This window comes from Brassica oleracea, chromosome C6 (genome assembly GCF_000695525.1).
Source record: "Brassica oleracea var. oleracea cultivar TO1000 chromosome C6, BOL, whole genome shotgun sequence".
In the NCBI taxonomy this organism is placed as follows: domain Eukaryota; kingdom Viridiplantae; phylum Streptophyta; class Magnoliopsida; order Brassicales; family Brassicaceae; genus Brassica; species Brassica oleracea.
In genome coordinates, this window is record NC_027753.1 from 8,632,667 (window position 1) to 8,650,358 (window position 17,692).

The window sequence follows — 17,692 nt, forward strand, 5'->3', positions numbered from 1 at the left end:
GGGGGGGGGGGGGAACGTCCTCGATGATCTCTTCTATCTTCAACAGAGGAGCGTGGATGATGGTAGTTATGGTACCTGTCTGTATCTCTTGTTGAAGGTCTTTGCACATAGTTGGATTGATGTCTGGTATGATCATCATGACGCCGCCTCTCCAAGGGGGCCAATATCGAATTTGTTGACCATTGGGATGTAGCTTGATTACCCTGATCTCGAGAATCTGAGGATCTTACTTGGTTGGAGGAGGCTCGTCGTTGGTCATGACGTCTTCTATGCTCCTCCAGGCTCCTCAGAGTATTCTGTTGGCTAATTCCAGTTACATGAGCTGTATTTCTCTGAGATGCCGGTTTGCTGGGGCAAGTCTCCTCCTCATGGAAGAGGGAATAGCAATAAAAACAGTGTTTTTCTAGCTTCTCATATTCCAAATCCACTGTGAGAACATCACTAGAGGGGAGTTCAATCGGTAGTTGCATCTCCAAGTTGCTGAGGCAGTTGACATCTATACGGATCTTGCCTTGAGGGACGTCGTCATCAAGCCTCGGGCCTAGCCCTTTAGCAATGGCGTGAAGCGATTCTAAGGTCCAGTAGTGTAATGATAAGCCGTGGACTTTAATCCAGAAAGGAGTTCTCTTGGGAAACGCCGTAGAGATAACCGGCTCCCATTTCTGAAGGATTATCATCCATCATTTGTAGTGGAAGGGTGCTCGTCGCATAACCGATTGGAGCGCCTCCTCTGTTTCAAACTTGACTTGAAAGAGGTCATGCCCCAGAGTTCTACCAGTGACTGGGGTTTCCAAGTTCCAGTACTGGATGAGCCAGTCCAAGACCCACTGAGTCTTCTGGACTGTAGGGTTAGTGACTCGACCTAAGAGAGTGAGCTTGTTGTCTTCGATAAGTTCTTCATTATTGCTTGGCGGGATCTGGATTGGGGTTCGACGGGAAGGAGGAGGAGCTGGCATCTGTGTTGTCCTCGATGAATTTGCAACCCATTTCCCTTTTTCAGACCTTGTATAGCGGTGAAACATTTTAACTTTCAGAGACAGAACAAAACCTTTCTTGAATCCTCACTGACGAGGTAATATTGGGCTGTGGGTAAGCTGACTAGTAAAATTTCACTAAATCCTCAGAAACAAGGTAAAAAACAACGCTTTCCAGGACTCCATTTTTCCCAAAGTAGCATCTAGATTTGTTCTCTTTTCCTAGTTAAATCTTGTATTGGCCACCGTCTGAAGAAAAGCCTTCACGAGTGGGTACGGTGAGAGGAGATTTCAGGCATGTTGGACGATTTGCGGCGGTTGTCGTGGTTATAGTCCAGGTAGGTTGCGGCGGAATACGGTGGTGTGAGACTCAGATCTGGTTTGGGGAGCTGGCCTCGAAAATCGTGCCTGAGAGCTTTTCCTGGAGCGCGTGCATCTCAGTGTGTTCTCTCATCCGGATTGAAATTCTAATAACAGAAAAGTTATTCTAGTTTATCTATTTCAGTGTCCATCAAAGTTAGTATTTTGTTTTTGAATTATTTAATATACATATTTATCTTAAAATTGAAGAAATATTCAAAATTTGATTAATTTCTGCATAATTGATTCAACGCTAAACCAAATCATATGCAAATGTTTGCACCTAGAGAAATTCCAAACATGGGTTTTTTATCTAGGCTTGCAGTTCTAAACCAAACCAAACTGAAATATTTGGTTATCAGTTTAATTCGGTTAGGAGATTTGGTTCTATTCGGAAATTAAAAAAAAAAGTTTTTTGGTTCTATTTGAGAAAGTTTAGAACCAAACCAAAGTTCAGAACTAACCGAAAACCAAACCAAAATTTTATTTTTCAATTTTGGTTAGATTATAGCCAAATCAATCATTCGAACTAACCGAACCTGCCTGCATACTTTTTGATACGTCGGACAAAAAAAAGAAGGAAAAATGAAACAAAGCAAATAACATGTCAAAGGGTTATTTATGGTTGAAAGCCTAGATAAAAATCAAAGCCCAGAAGATAAAGAATAAAACGAAAAAGATATACATTATATAGGGTTGCAATCTCGGTTCCGTCTCTTCCAAGCAGCTGATTTGAAAGTGTTTTATTGTTACGAAGCCGCCGGACAATATACAATATGTTGAAAAGACATCATGGGTCGAGTAGTTTCGTATTGAAAAGACATCATGGGTCGAGTGTAGGAATGCCACGCGATGTTGTAGAACTCATACTGTAGAGACTCTCGGTGAAAACTCTGCTGAGACTCAGGTGTGTATCCAAGAATTGGAAAACGACAATTGATTCCCGACCTTTACAGAAACAACAGTTGATCCGTCGTAGAAGGCAATCACGGGATGCAGATGATGTCCTTTTTGTGTGCATTCATGATTATAGTGATTACGAAGATGGAAGGATGAGAATTGTGTTGGGGTCTCAAGTAATTTGTACGGTCATGCTCCCTTTTCCTATCATCGAGGTTTGCCATGGTAGTTGTGACGGTCTGCTATGCCTCGCCTATTTTTTCACACCAAATTTCGTGATCAACCCCCTCACTGGATGGCATCAAAGTTTTCCACTTTCTAGATTCCAGCAGCTGTGCCTCGAGTGTTTTGATAAAGGAGACTATAGCATTTGTATTGCTAAGATTGGATTCGGTAAAGACAAACTCAGGGGCACATACAAGCCCGTTTGGCTATACAATTCATCGGAATTTGGACTAGACAATGTTACTACTTGTGAAGTTTTTGATTTTGGGACCAACGCTTGGAGGTACCTTCTCCCTGCTGGATAAGTGGTTACCATTTTCCCATGTATTTAGATGGCTCACTTTATTGGTTCACTGAATGTGAAGAAACCAAGGTGTTATCTTTCTGCCTTCAAACCGAAACTTTTCAAATTATCTCTAAAACTCCCTTTGCCCATCTACTACGTAAACCTAGTGACTTCATCATGTCCGTCCTTGATAACCGCTTGTGTGTCTCCAAGTATACCTGGCCCTACCAAGACATATGGTTGCTCTTGTTAGATGATTCTTCTTCAGGCGGTACATGGGACGAATTTTGTTGCATAAATCTCATCAGAACTTTTGATTGGTTTGGGGCACTCCACTGCGCACTGGAACCAGTAGCAATTCTGGACAAGACTAAGTTATTACTTCATGGTTTTGGATGAATGATACCAATGGGGGCACTGGTGATATATGATCTCCATACTAAATCTCTTTCTTTACTCTACACACCTACCACCCTCGGACAATGTGTTTGTTATTTCCAAAGCTTACTCACTGCTTTACCAAATTAAATTATGTCTCTATCTTTTCTCCATGAACTCCATCAATTTGTGTTTTTGTATCCTTTGTTGTTGTATTTTTCATTTTCTTTTAATCGTTGTAGTTTTAACATTTTTTAAGGGATGTTATTCAAATTCTTTAGAAGAATTACAGGATAAAGACCAGATAAAGCTATAACCCATATCCTTCATACAAAAATTGAATATTTTGAACTGTAGGAATTAAGTACATGTACAACCACAACAATCAAACATAAATTGCAATATAAGGCCAATCAGTAATTCAATACCTTGGTAAGAGACTCATAAAATTGCAATAAGGTTATTTGTCTTTTTCAGGCTATTAATGTTGGAAGAAAGAGAGGAAACTGCACTAACAGCAGATTATTTCCTTGCGTCTTATGGTTCTTGTTCTTGTGGAAATATATAAACAAGCTGATCTTTGAGGGGAAGGACTTTGATATGGACGTAAGATTATAGCAATGATAATGGAAGAAGCAAGTGTCTGGTTCTTATCTCAATCTTTGGAGCAGCAAGAAGAACACAAAGAAAAGAAAGATGAGGAGAGGATCAAGAAGAGATGGTCTAAGCCGTATCAAAACTGGCTAGCATACAAGAAGTCTCAAACTGCTGGTTGCTCGTGGATGGTTAGAGATAGTAAGGGTGATGTGAAATGGCACAGTAGAAGATCCTTTACAGGAATTCTCAACCTCATAAATGCAAAGGTTTGTGCTATATAAGTTGGGCTATTGATAGCATGGTGGATCATAGATTAGATAGAATTATCTTTGGTCTAGACGATCCTGTCTTTGTTGGAAAAACCCAAAACATGGCCGTTTTTTCGAGTTGAAAATTCGTATTTCCTTAACATTTTGAGAAGAATTCCTATGTAGAAGATGTGGTTGGAAGTGAAAGAAACCAATAGAGGAGCTTTTCTCATTGCCAAAGGTGCTGCTCTTCCTCAGTTTGGTCAGTCCTATGTGGCTGCAGGTCATCAGTTTTGGCTTACCAAGCTTTTTGACAATGAGAAAAGTGCTTCCTCTGTTTATGGTTTCCTTTGATGATATTTTTTGTATTCCATGTTCTCTTTTCTTCACGGTCTTTTTATGGGTGAAGATTTGGTGTGACTTGGTTTAGAGTTAGGACTTGTAATAGAATCATGGTGATCTGTTTATATGGTATAAAAGTTTATGTAAGGGAAAAAAAAACAAGAAACTGCACTAACAGCCTATCTCTCATATTGGTTTGCTATCGAGACCTGACTTGACATGTGTTTAAGGGTAAAAATTATTGTGCAAGTTATAATTTTTTACTACTTTGTTCATCACTCCTTCCTAGATACATATGAGACAGTAAACTTTGGTTGATGATAGACGTCGTTATGGATCGTAGAACATTATAAAGGTAATTATGGATACAAACAGGATGTCGGTTTCTGAGACTTGCTTTTGTCGGATCCAAATTCCAAAGCATGAGATAACATTGCAAACATGCGCTGTGAATTTATTAATACTAACAATTTCCTTTTTTCAATATAATAGTGATTCCTTCATCTTACATATTATAGTATTAGAAGAATATTATAAAAGTTTTAATTACATGGTTAATGATCCTAGACGATGCCAAAATATGATTTCCCATTTGGTTTCAACTCCAACATCTAACAAATTGATTATTAACGTGTGTGTGTGTGTGTTGTGACAGTTTTGAATTAGTGAGAGCTGTGAAGGGGAGTCTTGGATGGTGACACATTTCTAAAGGCAAGAAATGTGCTACCAGTTGCTGTCGGTTTAGCTAGAGCTAGCTTGTACATATATTTAGGTCGAATCTGTGGAGTCTGATCATCAAAACTTTATTGCCATGTCTCTGTTGAACTGCGTGGACTTGGGAGAGATTCTTTTTTTTTTTTCAAATTTCCTCTTTATTTATTTTGCAAAAGACGAATTACAAAATTTTTAGACCTACCTTTACCAAAAAAAGAAAAACTCGGGGACTTAAAAAATGCCCTTAAAAGATACTTAGCCAAGTACTTGAGTAAGTGATAGAGGAGCTGCTCGTGATTCTCATGTTTCTAGATAAAAGGTCAAGCTTCAGTCGGATGGTCTGTTTAACCTCCTGAATGATGGCTTGAGTTGGTCTGCTCGCGCTTGAATGGAGGCGACCATTTCTTTCTTTCCAAATCGTGTACACAACCGCTTGGAAGATGAGTTTTACTATAAAGAGAATGTTAGGATCTGTTGAAGAAGTCTTTAGCCACCTGAGACAATCTTCAAACCCTGTGGGAGGATTCACTTGGGTGCGAGAGCAAAAGTAAGACCATATCTCAGAGCTGTATACACAGTCAAAGAACAAGTGCTGTCTAAACTTATCACACCCTGAACAAAGGAGACAGCTCGGAGGTACTTCAAGACCCAAAGCTCTAATCCTATCTCGAGTTGCTAATCTGTTCCAGGCCACCAATCAAGAGATAAACGCATGCTTGGGAATTCTACCTGTAAACCAGACTCGAGAATGCCAAAAAACCGGAGGATTTGGAGGGTGAAGAGTAGACCACGTCTTAGCGGTAGAGAAAACATTTGAAAGGGAATCATTTCCCGTTCTCCATAGGTACTTATCATCGCTTGATGAAATCACAATCGGCTCAGACGGTGGCAGACATTGCTTAAGCAAGGTGATTATGGCGTTTCTACTACGAGAAGCACTTAACCACCATTCTCCATTCACTAAAGCTTCTGCCACTGTCGCATCCTTGTGCAGACCTGAAACTGCTGGACCTCTCTCATCAGTCAAGTGAATCAAGGGGCCTAGAGCCGTCCAATTATCATACCAGAAGGTAGCAGTCGTGCCAGAACCCACTTCGCAGATAACAAAGGGTCTAGCTAACGTTCTTAATTTGCACAGTTTCTTCCATATCCAGCTATCCCCTCGATGAGGCTCCAGCTCCCAAAAATTGGCGGCTCCAATCTAGAGAGATACCCAAGGGAGAACCTAGAATTTCTTAATGGAGCTTAGTGAAACAAAGATGGGACACGAATGAGAGGTTTCTTTTTAATATATTTCGCATGGCATCCATATGTAAAATCTTTGCAGAACTGGAACCCTCTTAGGTTTTACGTTGAGGAAGCTATGTGGATAACAATCTTGATGATGAGTTTGTTGGTTGCTAGAAGCTTGCTGGGATTGGTTTTGTAGAGGTTTACTATCCGAATTCAATCAAGTGGCATGATGCAATTCAGTTTTAGCTCAAGATCTTCCTGGTTTAGAGTTATATTACTTGTTCTCCAAGTACATACATATTTATATATTTCTTTCTACAAGTAGTTATATAGATATTCTTATACAATCATGAATTCATATAATCGTTCCATAATCTTATATGATATCAGAGCCACTAGCTAGTTTTTGTCTCTTACCATTTGATCTTAAAGTTTTTTAAAAGATGATTTAAGGAAACAAAACAACAGTGTATCACATTAGCAATCTTTTAATGTAATTTATTTTACATATGCAGACAAATCATCAGAAATTCAGACACAAAAGCTTTATTGTGTTAGACAATACCAAAATGAGGAATCAATACTTTTGCATTAGGTGCATAGAACTTTGAGAGGTCACATTATCTCAATTCCAAAACATTTCTCTGTTTTGGGTTCACCTCAGCCATTTCTTCACTCTAACAACTTGTAGCATCTCAATATATTTGGCTTATTTTTTTTTAAACACATTTGGCTTATTAAAAGAAATTGCTTTTCGATGAAAAAAATAATAAAAATAAAAATTGTTTTTCTTGCTTAATCATCTTATCTGTATGTACTTAAAACATAATTAGACATGTGGAAATATTAGTTCTTCTGTAATACACACAACCATTATATTTTTAAGAAATTGTATTTTTGACCTTTGCACTATTTGACATAGTGGACGATCAAAATGACAAATTTAAATACAAAAGTAATGAAATAGATGAATATGAGATTAAGTATTATTATAGTTGAACACTTCGCATAACAAATTTAAAACTCGAAGAATCAATACACATATAAATTAAAAGCATCAATACACATTGAATACTTTTAGTGACGGATAAAAGACTCATAACACTATAAAAAGAGAAGACTGGCGAAGAAAATCATCTTAGGAACCATAGCATTGATAGCAATTTATTTTTTTCTAAAAAAATTTATTGAACATTTCTTGTTCACTCCATAAAGCTCTTGGGATAAAGAAACCTTATCATCTGAAAAATTACATGCCACCAGCTCTTGAAGACTTAACATAAAGAATTTTTAGAGATAAACTCCTTTGGTGTTGTGTTACCTTCGCCAAATGAGCATAGTTGAGTGTAGTTACACTGGAGTAATGCAATTTGTTCGCTGTTACGTATCCCCTAACTTTGTGACAGACAGCGAGAAAATGTCAGTTGAATTTGACAATTGCAAGGTAACTGTTTCCTTATTCATGGATTATTCCATTGAAGTGTGTCACCAGATGAATGTTGTAATGTTATTTTATATTTTTTCAGTTGCTTCTTGTTGACAAAAAAAAATACCAACGCAAGGGATCTTGTTGGTGTTTTGGAGGATGCGATTTAGAGGAGGATACCCAATTTTAATAATCACAGAAGACATTGAGCAGGAGGCTTTAACTACCCTTGTTGTTAACAAGCTTAGAGGCACACTTAAGCGTGCAGCTCTAAGGCTCCATGATTTGGAGAGCGCAAGAGCCAATACCTTGACGATATTGCCATTCTCACTGGAGGTAAAGCATTTCTGAGCCTTTTGGTTAGGCATAACCGTTGTGGTTTTAATCTTGTCCTATTTTTCTATTTTTGCTTGCAGTAACTGTGATTCGTGAGGAATTTGGTCTTTCACTTGACAAAGCTGAGAAAGAGGTTATTGGACATGCCGCAAAGGTGGTCCTAACGAAGGAGACTTCGACCATTGTGGGTGATGGGAGCACATGGTGCAGTGCAAAAGCGTGTTACACAGATTAAGAATCTTATTGAGGTATTAACTTCGGAAGTGTATACTGGACAGGATGTCTATTCGTCAGGCTGCTGGTGAGGAATGTACTGTCGTTGGTGGTGGTTGTACTCTGCTTCGGCTTGCTTCCAAGGTTATACCTGATTAAGCTTTGAGTAGAAAGCCAACAAGCAACATTGTAACTTGCAGCTGATGCTTCATCTGGTGTTGGTTTAGACCCTAATACAGACTCAAACCTCTCTAAAGCTTCCTCATACTATCTATTCCTACATCAATTAGAGAGACGAGTCAATACTAGCTTTCCGGTTTTCTATAAAACTTTAGGCTAATAACTCACAAGAACACTTGATGATTTACTTGGAAAACTGCAGCCCACTTCACAGAGATCTTTCTCCCGTTGAACAAACTTGCCAATCAAAACAAAATCTCTTTTTTCTTCCTAACATTATCATCATCTACATCTATCTACCTTTTCTATTATTTGCAAAGATTGGATTTGTACTTAGAATAGTTAAAATTGTTATTACTCTTAATAAATTATCTTTTTGTTTTTGGTTTTTGATTTTTGTTTTTTCAAAGCATATTTTTATCCAATCAAAATTTAGATTTTAGCTCTTGTTTTTATACAGTCCATTTTATTTGCCAATAAATATTTTTAACAGTTAGATACCTAAAATTTAGAGAAACTACGTTTTCAAATTTTAAATCAGTTTATGAAGAAAACCCAAAAATCAACTTTTGTGTCTTTCTAATGAAAAAAATCGATTATTTTTACTTTTTGTAGAAAATGCTACACTTTAGGATGAATATGCTACATTTTAATTAATAAATAATTAAAGAAATCATACTTTCAATTAAAATTAAACAATGGCAAGTTTGTCATATTCAACAATGTAAAGTTAGGTATCAGTAAAAGGAAACATGAACAATATACCATGAGGACAGGCGGCTTTCAGAGGTAGCAGAAATCAAGTTTTGGTTTCTGGAAGCCATGTCAGACACTACTCTTTAAAGCGACAAGACTGCGGAAAAGATCCAGCAATCTGCTCCTTAATCAAATCAAACTTGTCCTTGGAATACGCAACAATATCCATTTTGTTGACTGCAACTATGACTTGCTCCACGCCAAAACCTCTAAGAACCCGTGCATGCTCCCTTGTTTGGCCTTTATGACCAGAATCGCAGCATCTGCTTGCGTTGCTCCTGCTATCATGTTTGGAACAAAATCTATGTGTTCTAGGAGAGTCTAGCAAAACAACATGATGCATTTTGGTATTGAAATAAGCAAAAGCCATAGTCATTGTTATTCCACGTTCCCTCTCTTCAGCATTTTCATCCAATGCCCATGCATATGCAAAGGACCCTTTGCCCTGATTGGATCATAAACACAATGTCAATTCAACAAGCAGAATTCTGCAACTTTGCTTCTTTCTCAAACTTATGCATTTGCTTTTGAGATATTCTTCCCAATAGATGCAAAAGTCTACCTGAAATTGTTGATTTACCGGAATCAACATGTCCAACCTACAACCAGACTGCATGGAGAAAAAGATTTATTCTTGGGTTCAACCTAGAAGTTCACCAACGAATAGGATTGTGCTATTTCATATTTGATATCTTTTAAAAAAAAAAACAAAATATTATCAAGTTATATTATGTTTTTTAAAATAAAAAGGTAAAACAAAATAAATAAAAAACAGTAGTAATTGCAAAAAATAAAGATTTTAAAAATATATATTTTTAACGTCGTCAGCAAAACATTAAACCCAAAATCGTAATCCCTAAACCCTAAATCCTTGGATAAACCCTTGGATAAATCTTAAATTCTAAATCAAAAACACTAAACACTAAAACACTCAAGGGTTTAGGGTTTAAGATTTAGGGTTTAGTGTTTAGTGTTTTAGTGTTTTTATTGTTTTTTATTTAGAATTTAGAATTTATCCAAGGGTTTAGGGTTTACCCAAAGGTTTAGGATTTAGAGATTAGGATTTAGGGTTTAGTGTTTTGCTGACGACGTTAAAAATATTTTTTTTAATTTTTTTTTTTTTGTAATTACTACTATTTTTTTTACCTTTTTATTTTAAAAACATAATATAATTTGACAATATTTTGTTTCCTTTTTTGAAATATATCAAATATGAAATAACTCAATCCTATTCCTATTGATTGGTAAACCTAACTCGGAGAAAAAAATCAGTAAATAGTCAAGAAACTCACAATGGCAAATATCAGTATGTTGGAGTTAAGATATTAATTTGTCCTAATTATTAGAGTTGGGCCTAACTAATACTTTAAAATCCCGAAGGTAGAACTCATTCTCAAAAGACAGTTTTTGAGATGGTTTTACACTTATAAATTATATGTTATTCCTTCTCTTCCTTATATGAGACAATTTAACTCCTACTCTCTCTTATATTTTTGTTTTCTAGCTTTTTTTTAAAGCTAATTTATTATGATATTACAATTATTTTTGTTTTCTAGCTTCATGTGGCATTTTTATATATTTGCTCTTCTTATTTGGCATTTAACTAATACTTTCCCTTTCGAATACCAAGTCCTTGTCGAACTACTCCGATTGCTTTTTTTTTTTTTTTCTAACACAAACTTTCATTCATACTTAAACTCCAATGTCCAAAGAGGTCAATACAAAGGGTTCATTCAACAAGGCTTGCTTAGCCAAGGCATCTGCCTCCTTGGTGTTAACACGTTGACTCCAAGAGAAAGAAATACACTCGAAAGCAAAAGAGAGGCTGAGGATATCAGCAACCACACCATACACCTCAGGAGCTAGAATTGTTCGCTTTAATAAGCTGTAGCGAGTCAGATTTGAAATGCACTCGACGGATTCCCTTATCGATGCATGTTGCCAGTGCTTCCCTTAATGCTAGTGCCTCTGCCACCAGAGCTGAGTTGACGAAGAAACAATGCGCCATGTACGAGCGGCTGTTGATTCCGGTGTCGATGATCCATCCAAGCCCTGCAAGAGAACGTTCTGAGTGCCAGGCCGCATCCGTATGAATAACAATGCAATCCAGGGGGTAATTAGGAGGTGGGTACAGAGCTCCTCGAGGAACAGAGGCCACAACAGAGCTACTCCGGTTGCTTTTATTCCATTAATAACAAATAAAAGTGCTCAAACACTTAATTTTTTTTTTTTGAAACTGAATAAAACACTTAATTTTGATCTCTTATAAATAAACCTCCTCCTGGACGTATTCTTTTATAAAGAGGATCTTCGTGAAGGGATGCAATTTCTTAATATTGACTTGCATCTCTAATTGATGTAGTAGGAATGGTAAAAAGATGAGGAAGCATTAGAGAGGGTTTGAGTCCGTATTATGTTCTAAACCAACACCGGATGAAGCATCAGTTGCAAGTTACAATGTTGCTTGTTGCTACTCCAAACTTAATCAGGTAAAATCATATTTTTTATCTTTCAGATACTACATACTACATATTGACTTGCAGAGTTATATAAGAGTTCTGTTGATAGGTTCAAGCTGGTCTTGGAAGAAGCATTGAAGTCAGGTTATGAAGATTTCATGGTAGTTTTCAATGAGTTACAAAGTTCAGTTGAGTTAATAAGAGATATATAGTGTTGTTTGTTGAAAAGAGAATCCGAACCTATCTAGATCTTGAAAACATCGGGAAGTCGGAGGATTTTGATCTACTCATGAAGCAATGTTGATGAATCTTTTATCAATGAGAGTGCCTTTAACGCCATCAAGTCCTTTTTTGGCTGTGACAAACAAATAGTTCACCACCTAAAGTTGATATCTTTTGATGTGATATGTTCAAATGAACGTAATTTTTCAAAAGGTTATCATATTTTCAGTTAATATCCAGTCTCTTTTTATGACCCGTGTAATGGTTTGTATTAATGTAACTGTGTCAACCTAGCTAGATTCACATTCGGTAATGTGCATGCGTTAGTTGTAAACTACATGATCCCAGAATACAGTTTTATTCATAAGATTGATTCAAAATTTCAGTTCACACGGCACATTCTCTTGTTTAAAATCATTAAACACTTGCGCTCTCATCTATTGCAAAAGCTAAAAAGAAATCAAATGGTTGGTCGTCAAAGGTCTGTTGGATACTATCAGAATGAAAAAATGATCACTCAACAAGTCGAGTCCAAAAGAAGAGCCATACTTGATGTTAAATAAACTCATGATTCATTCTATTTGCTCGATGAGACACAAAAGCATAGTCAAGTAAACTGCCTCAAAAGCCGTGATGGTATATAAAGTAGAGAAGCTTATTCGGAGCAAAACATGAAAACACACAAACTAATCCTCCACTAATGCCCCCATCCGGGTGAGACCTTACCTCCTTTATCATCAGACTCACATCCTCAGCATGATAGTAGCGAAAGCAGGTCAATTCTTGGCACGAGTGTTGGTTCGGTCAAAGTTTGGTTCTACTTGATTGAAGTATTCTTTGGCAGCATCTAGGCTTTTAGTCATAGACCATGTGCATCACGGGTCCTTAGAAGGATTTTCGGGTGTGGACCCAGCACAAAAGAAGAAAATCGGTAAGGAAAACTATGAGATAAGGATCGACTTCTTTTGGGTTTTTGTGATTTTCGCGACCCCACTGACACGTGGCGGCCCGCGTTTAATTCATTCTTTTTGTTTTTTTTTTAAAAAAAATAAAAAAAAGAAAAAATTAAAAATCTGAAACCCCAAGTGGGTTCCAGCGATGCACATGCCCTTAGCAATGAGATCCACGAAAAAGGCAAGCTCCTAAGGAGAAAACTCCATCTTCTTTTTATCCATCCACTCAAAGATCTAACAACAAATAGAAAAAAAAAACATAAATTGAAACCAAATAAATCTCAAGGAGAAACAAAAATAAAACAGATGAATGATCAAAATATAAAAAAACCTCGAGAGCATAATGATTTTTGCCGTCTTTGTCAAGCTGTTTTGCCCAGAAGACAAGATCCTCCTTGGTAGGGACAGAAACACCCTTCTTCTCTTCCTCCCTTGTGATGAAATCTAAGGTCTCAGTGATAAGAAACTGCAGCTTCCCGAAAATACAGCTCTTAGCATTCTCAGCAGAACAAGAAGAAGAAGAAGAACTAGTGATCTGACTTTCAGCAGAAGAAGAAAACGGAGCCACCACTATTCTCATCTCTCTCTTCCAGAGATGATGGAGAGAACCTGATGATGCAATACGTCGCAAATTAAACATTTTCCCTCGACAACCCTAATTTTCCTACAAACCCTATATATCCTCTCTCTGTTTAATATTTATATTATTTATCTCCTTGTTTGGGCTTTACGTGCGTTGACAGAAAAAAAAAGGGCTTTACGTGCGTATCTGGGTCGATCCAAGAAGTTCCGTAGCCGGGTCGTAGGAGTCATACCTGCACGTTACGCTTTTCCCCTATGAACTTGGGAGAGGTCTCGATCACGTTGGTGATGTAGCTCACATCTCTACTCCAGGTAGTGGTTCTAAACATAATTCTCTTACCTCCTTGCTTGAATTTCATAATTGGTTGTAGCTACGGATGATGAAAGGATCGCGGATTGGATGTCATCATGACTTCAGAGTCTTGCAGAAACGGTGGTAACGTTTTATCTTCATGAGTCCTCTGATTTGGTTTTGTGGATTTTTAGGTACTGAGTATCAGTATGGCGTGGCTGTTAGCATTCAAGGAGATGAACCACCACTCACTCATTTGGCCTGAAATTATAGACCGAGTTGTCAAAGCACTTGAGGTCTCCTAAAAATAAACAGTCGTATTATGTTATAATATACTTGCCTATATGCTCAACTGTTCTGTTTCACTTTGGTAATAATCACTCAGGTTTGATTTAGGAGTGGTAATGCCAATCAAGATTTCCCTTACATGCAGCACGTATACAGCTCTATACATGCTTCATCTTGGAATACAGGTAATCACTTATGTTATGTACGGTTGTGTGTTTTTCTTTTGTTCTCTGAGCTTTGATTCAAATTTTCTGAAAGTATATATTCAGAGCTTCAACCAACTCCATTAATGCAGCTAAAAGAGGGATCCAGAGCAACTAAAAGTCCTTGAGAATGAAGGTAACACAGAACCCTCCCTTTCCAACTATTACCATTAACTCTTTCACCTAAAAGTATCTAAAAATAAAAATAATAGAGAGACGTGTAACTTAAGGAACATAGGTTATTAAGGTGGACCATGGAGCTGATACACCCGATGATATTGAAAAGATTGAATTTTTAATGCCTGAAAAAAACCTGTTCTAGTCCACAAAATACACACAATATGAACTAGTAGTATAATACTAAAGGGAAAAATATATGAAACTTGTGCTAAGTACACTTCTAGATGCTGGAGTCAGAACCTGACCATAATTCCAAGCCTTTGTGCACACGAGCTAGACCTTGAACATGAAGTTATCTCTAAGACTGATCCAGTAGTGGTTAAGAACTGTTTCTTGAAGTAAAAGAAAGAACAAAAAAAGAAAGCAAACGGAATACAAAATTAACAAAGATGAACTACATAATTATTGTCGTGGACGAGAGAATTGGATAACAGAAAAGTAGATATGAAAACACATACAAACTAATTCCAACCCTCAAATTAAACTTTCTTGCGTCTGCACCCCGACCGTTTTTCTTATTATATTCCAAGATCCTCACCACAATACTAGCAAAAGCAGGCCAATTCTTCGCGCGGGTGTTGGTTCGGTCAAAGACTGGTTCTACTTGATTGAAGTATTCTTCAGCCGCATATATGCCTTTAGTCTGGGCAATGAGATCCACATAAACTGCAAGCTCCGAAGGAGAAAACTCCATCTTCTTTTTATCCATCCACTCAAAGATCTATCAACAAATAATGAAACCAAATAAATCACAAGCAATGAAAGAAGAAAATAAAATGATTGAACCAACCTCGAAGGCATATTCAAATTTGCCGTCTTTGTTAAGACGTTTTGCCCAGTCGACGAGATCTTCCTTCTTCTCTTCCTCCCTTGTGATGAAATCTAAGGTCTCTCCGATAAAAGGCTGTATCTTCTCGAAAATACTGCTCTTCTCAGCAACAGCAGGAGAAGGTAACATAAACGCAGGAGTAGTGATCTGCCTGTTGGGGTTAAACTCAGCAGCATAAGAAGAAAATGGAGCCACCACCATTCTCGTCTCTCTCTTCCAGAGATGATGGAGAGAACCTGATGATGCAATACGGCGCACATTAAACATTTCCCCTAACCCTAATTTTCGATAAACCCTATCTTCTCTAATTTATATTACTCTTTATAACTCGGAGAAAAGAAAGAGGTGTAAAGAAATTTCTGAACCAATTTAATCATCCAAACCGGAATTGATCATGTACTGAAGATCTAAACGATGAGCTAACTGAACCAATATATTCGGTTTAAAAAAACAACCGGTGATCGTTTGAAAGAAACTATCTTTTTTTGTGTGTTCCATTTAATTGAGGAGAGTTTTTTTTCAAAGTCACCTTATAAGGATTAAGGAATATGACATCGTTTCAGCTTTCACTGTCAAATTTTAAAACGTTAAACAAACCAAAGAGGCTGACAAAAAAAAATAAAAGCCAAAGAAAGGAAGAAAAATTTAATAGTCTTTCATCTTCTAATGGATTCAAGTGTAGTCAGAGAAAGAAAAAAAACTTTAGTTCGAGTCTGTGCCAATGCGGGAGATGAGTCTTATCATGCCAAGTCTCTGTTGAAGTTAGTCCAAGTATGGACATGGGAGAGATTCCAGAACCTCTGGAGAGAGATACCAAAGGGATTTATTTTGATGATTCCGAGTGGCATCCACATGCTAATTAAAAACCTTTACAGAACTGGAACCCTCTTAGGTTTTACGTTGAGTAAGCTATTAGTGAATAACAATCTTGATGAGGAGTGTTGTTGCGTTTGCTAGATGTGTGAGGAGTTCTCATCTTGTTGGGTTTGGTTTTGTAGAGGATTGCTACTATCCGAATTGTGTCGAGCTAGTAGCTCTTCCTCTCATCGTAGCAACTTCACAGAAAAGGAAGCATATATGGGATGATGATTACAACAAAAGTCTCTTGATGGTTTAAAAAGCAGCTATACCTGCCTTCTGAGACTGGTGGTCAAAATCAGTTTCACAGTTTCTGTCTGTGCTATGAATAAGCTCATGAAACTTGTAACACAAGAAACACAGTCACTACAACAAAACACGCCGAATTCCGACGGAGGTTCCGACGGACATCAATGTCGTCAGACATTTGTGACGGATTACCGACCAATTTCCGACGAAATCCAAAAATTTGAAGTCGTCGGAATTCCGTCGGCCATTTCCGACGAAACATGGGTCGTCGGAATTTTCCGACGACTTTTCGACGACATTCCGATAAAAAATGTAACCGTTGTAGCCGTCGGAAATTCGTCGGAATATACCGATGAACTTCCGACGACATTCCGATTAACAGTACAGTCGTCGGTATTCCGTCGGAATTTTCCGACGAATTTCCGACGAACCATGTGATCGTTGCCGACAAATATATATGACCGTTGTATAGCCGTTTGAGATTGAACAATACCGACGGAATTCCGACGGACTGCTTTACATCCGTCGGAATTTCGTCGGAAAGTCGTCGGAGGGCCGTAAGCAATTTCCTATAAATACAACCCCTCCTCATTCACACTTCATTCTCTCTTCATTCTCTTTAGTCATAACAATTCCGTGAAAATCATGTCTTCAGAAGTTTATTATCGTTCGTGGATGGATAAACCTCATTTGGATCCGAACACCAATTTGCTTACGGAAGAATACGTTCAAGGGATTGGAGAATTCATGAGGCTTGTTCAACAGCAACCAGATGCAAAAAGTGGTATGTTAAGATGTCCCTGCTCTTCTTGCAATAATAATAAGGTTATAAAAGAATTTGATGTTTGGACTCATTTGTATATGAAAGGGTTTTCACGTAATTATAAAGTTTGGTACCTTCATGGGGAAACTGGTTATGAATATGGTAGTACTAGCGAACCTCAGCCTGTTAGTGAACCTCAGCATGATATTAGGTTAGAAGAATCTAGAACGGATATAGATTATGGTGTAGGTACTGAGCAGATGGTACATGATCATTATAGAGGGGAAGAACCAAACCCCGAGTCTAGGAGATTTTTTGACATGTTGGATGCAGGAAAACAACCTTTGTATCAAAATTGTAGAGATGGTCATTCAGTCTTATCATCTGCAACTAGATTAATGGGTATTAAGACAGACTATAATTTGGCTGAAGAATGTATGGATGCGATTACTGATTTTGTCAAAGGTATTCTACCTGAGGATAACCTTGCACCGGGTTCATACTACGAGGTTCAGAAACTTGTTGCAGGTCTTCAACTACCGTATGAAGTGATAGATGTATGTATTGACAACTGCATGATCTACTAGAGAGCGGATGAGACACGGAATATATGCAAATTTTGTGGGAAACCTCGTTATCAGGACAC

General features: G+C 37.6%; 2 protein-coding genes and 2 pseudogenes across 2 annotated transcripts; 1 reads left to right on the plus strand and 3 right to left on the minus strand.

Annotated features, from left to right (window-relative positions):
• Positions 1 to 2,425: 2,425 nt before the first annotated feature.
• On the plus strand, positions 2,426 to 3,144 carry LOC106297395 (annotated as a pseudogene).
• A 2,124-nt stretch (positions 3,145 to 5,268) lies between these two features.
• LOC106297396 lies at positions 5,269 to 8,051 on the minus strand. The gene is made up of 3 exons (XM_013733642.1): positions 7,911 to 8,051; positions 5,873 to 6,225; positions 5,269 to 5,704 (listed from the first exon to the last, which is right to left on the minus strand). The coding sequence occupies exons 1-3, from the start codon at positions 8,049 to 8,051 to the stop codon at positions 5,269 to 5,271; spliced, it is 930 nt and encodes a 309-aa protein (XP_013589096.1).
• A 4,275-nt stretch (positions 8,052 to 12,326) lies between these two features.
• LOC106297397 lies at positions 12,327 to 13,690 on the minus strand (annotated as a pseudogene).
• An 890-nt stretch (positions 13,691 to 14,580) lies between these two features.
• Positions 14,581 to 15,585, minus strand: LOC106297398 (pentatricopeptide repeat-containing protein At1g02370, mitochondrial-like). Its single transcript, XM_013733643.1, has 3 exons — positions 15,138 to 15,585; positions 14,820 to 15,068; positions 14,581 to 14,679 (listed from the first exon to the last, which is right to left on the minus strand). The coding sequence occupies exons 1-3, from the start codon at positions 15,441 to 15,443 to the stop codon at positions 14,581 to 14,583; spliced, it is 654 nt and encodes a 217-aa protein (XP_013589097.1). The 5' UTR covers positions 15,444 to 15,585.
• Positions 15,586 to 17,692: the final 2,107 nt, after the last annotated feature.

Bases quoted from the DNA above. Each gene is read 5' to 3' on its own strand.
- LOC106297396 (XM_013733642.1), bottom strand. From the start codon at position 8,051: ATGCCTAACCAAAAGGCTCAGAAATGCTTTACCTCCAGTGAGAATGGC. The intron at 6,226-7,910 runs GTAGTTAAAGCC...GTATCTCTCTAG, and splicing joins TAAGCTTGTTAACAACAAGG to ATTGGAGCCGCCAATTTTTG. The intron at 5,705-5,872 runs GTACCTATGGAG...GGCCTGGAACAG, and splicing joins ATTTCATCAAGCGATGATAA to ATTAGCAACTCGAGATAGGA.
- LOC106297398 (XM_013733643.1), bottom strand. From the start codon at position 15,443: ATGTTTAATGTGCGCCGTATTGCATCATCAGGTTCTCTCCATCATCTC. The intron at 15,069-15,137 runs GTTGGTTCAATC...ATTTGTTGATAG, and splicing joins AATTTGAATATGCCTTCGAG to ATCTTTGAGTGGATGGATAA. The intron at 14,680-14,819 runs GTTGGAATTAGT...TTTTACTTCAAG, and splicing joins CAAGAAAGTTTAATTTGAGG to AAACAGTTCTTAACCACTAC.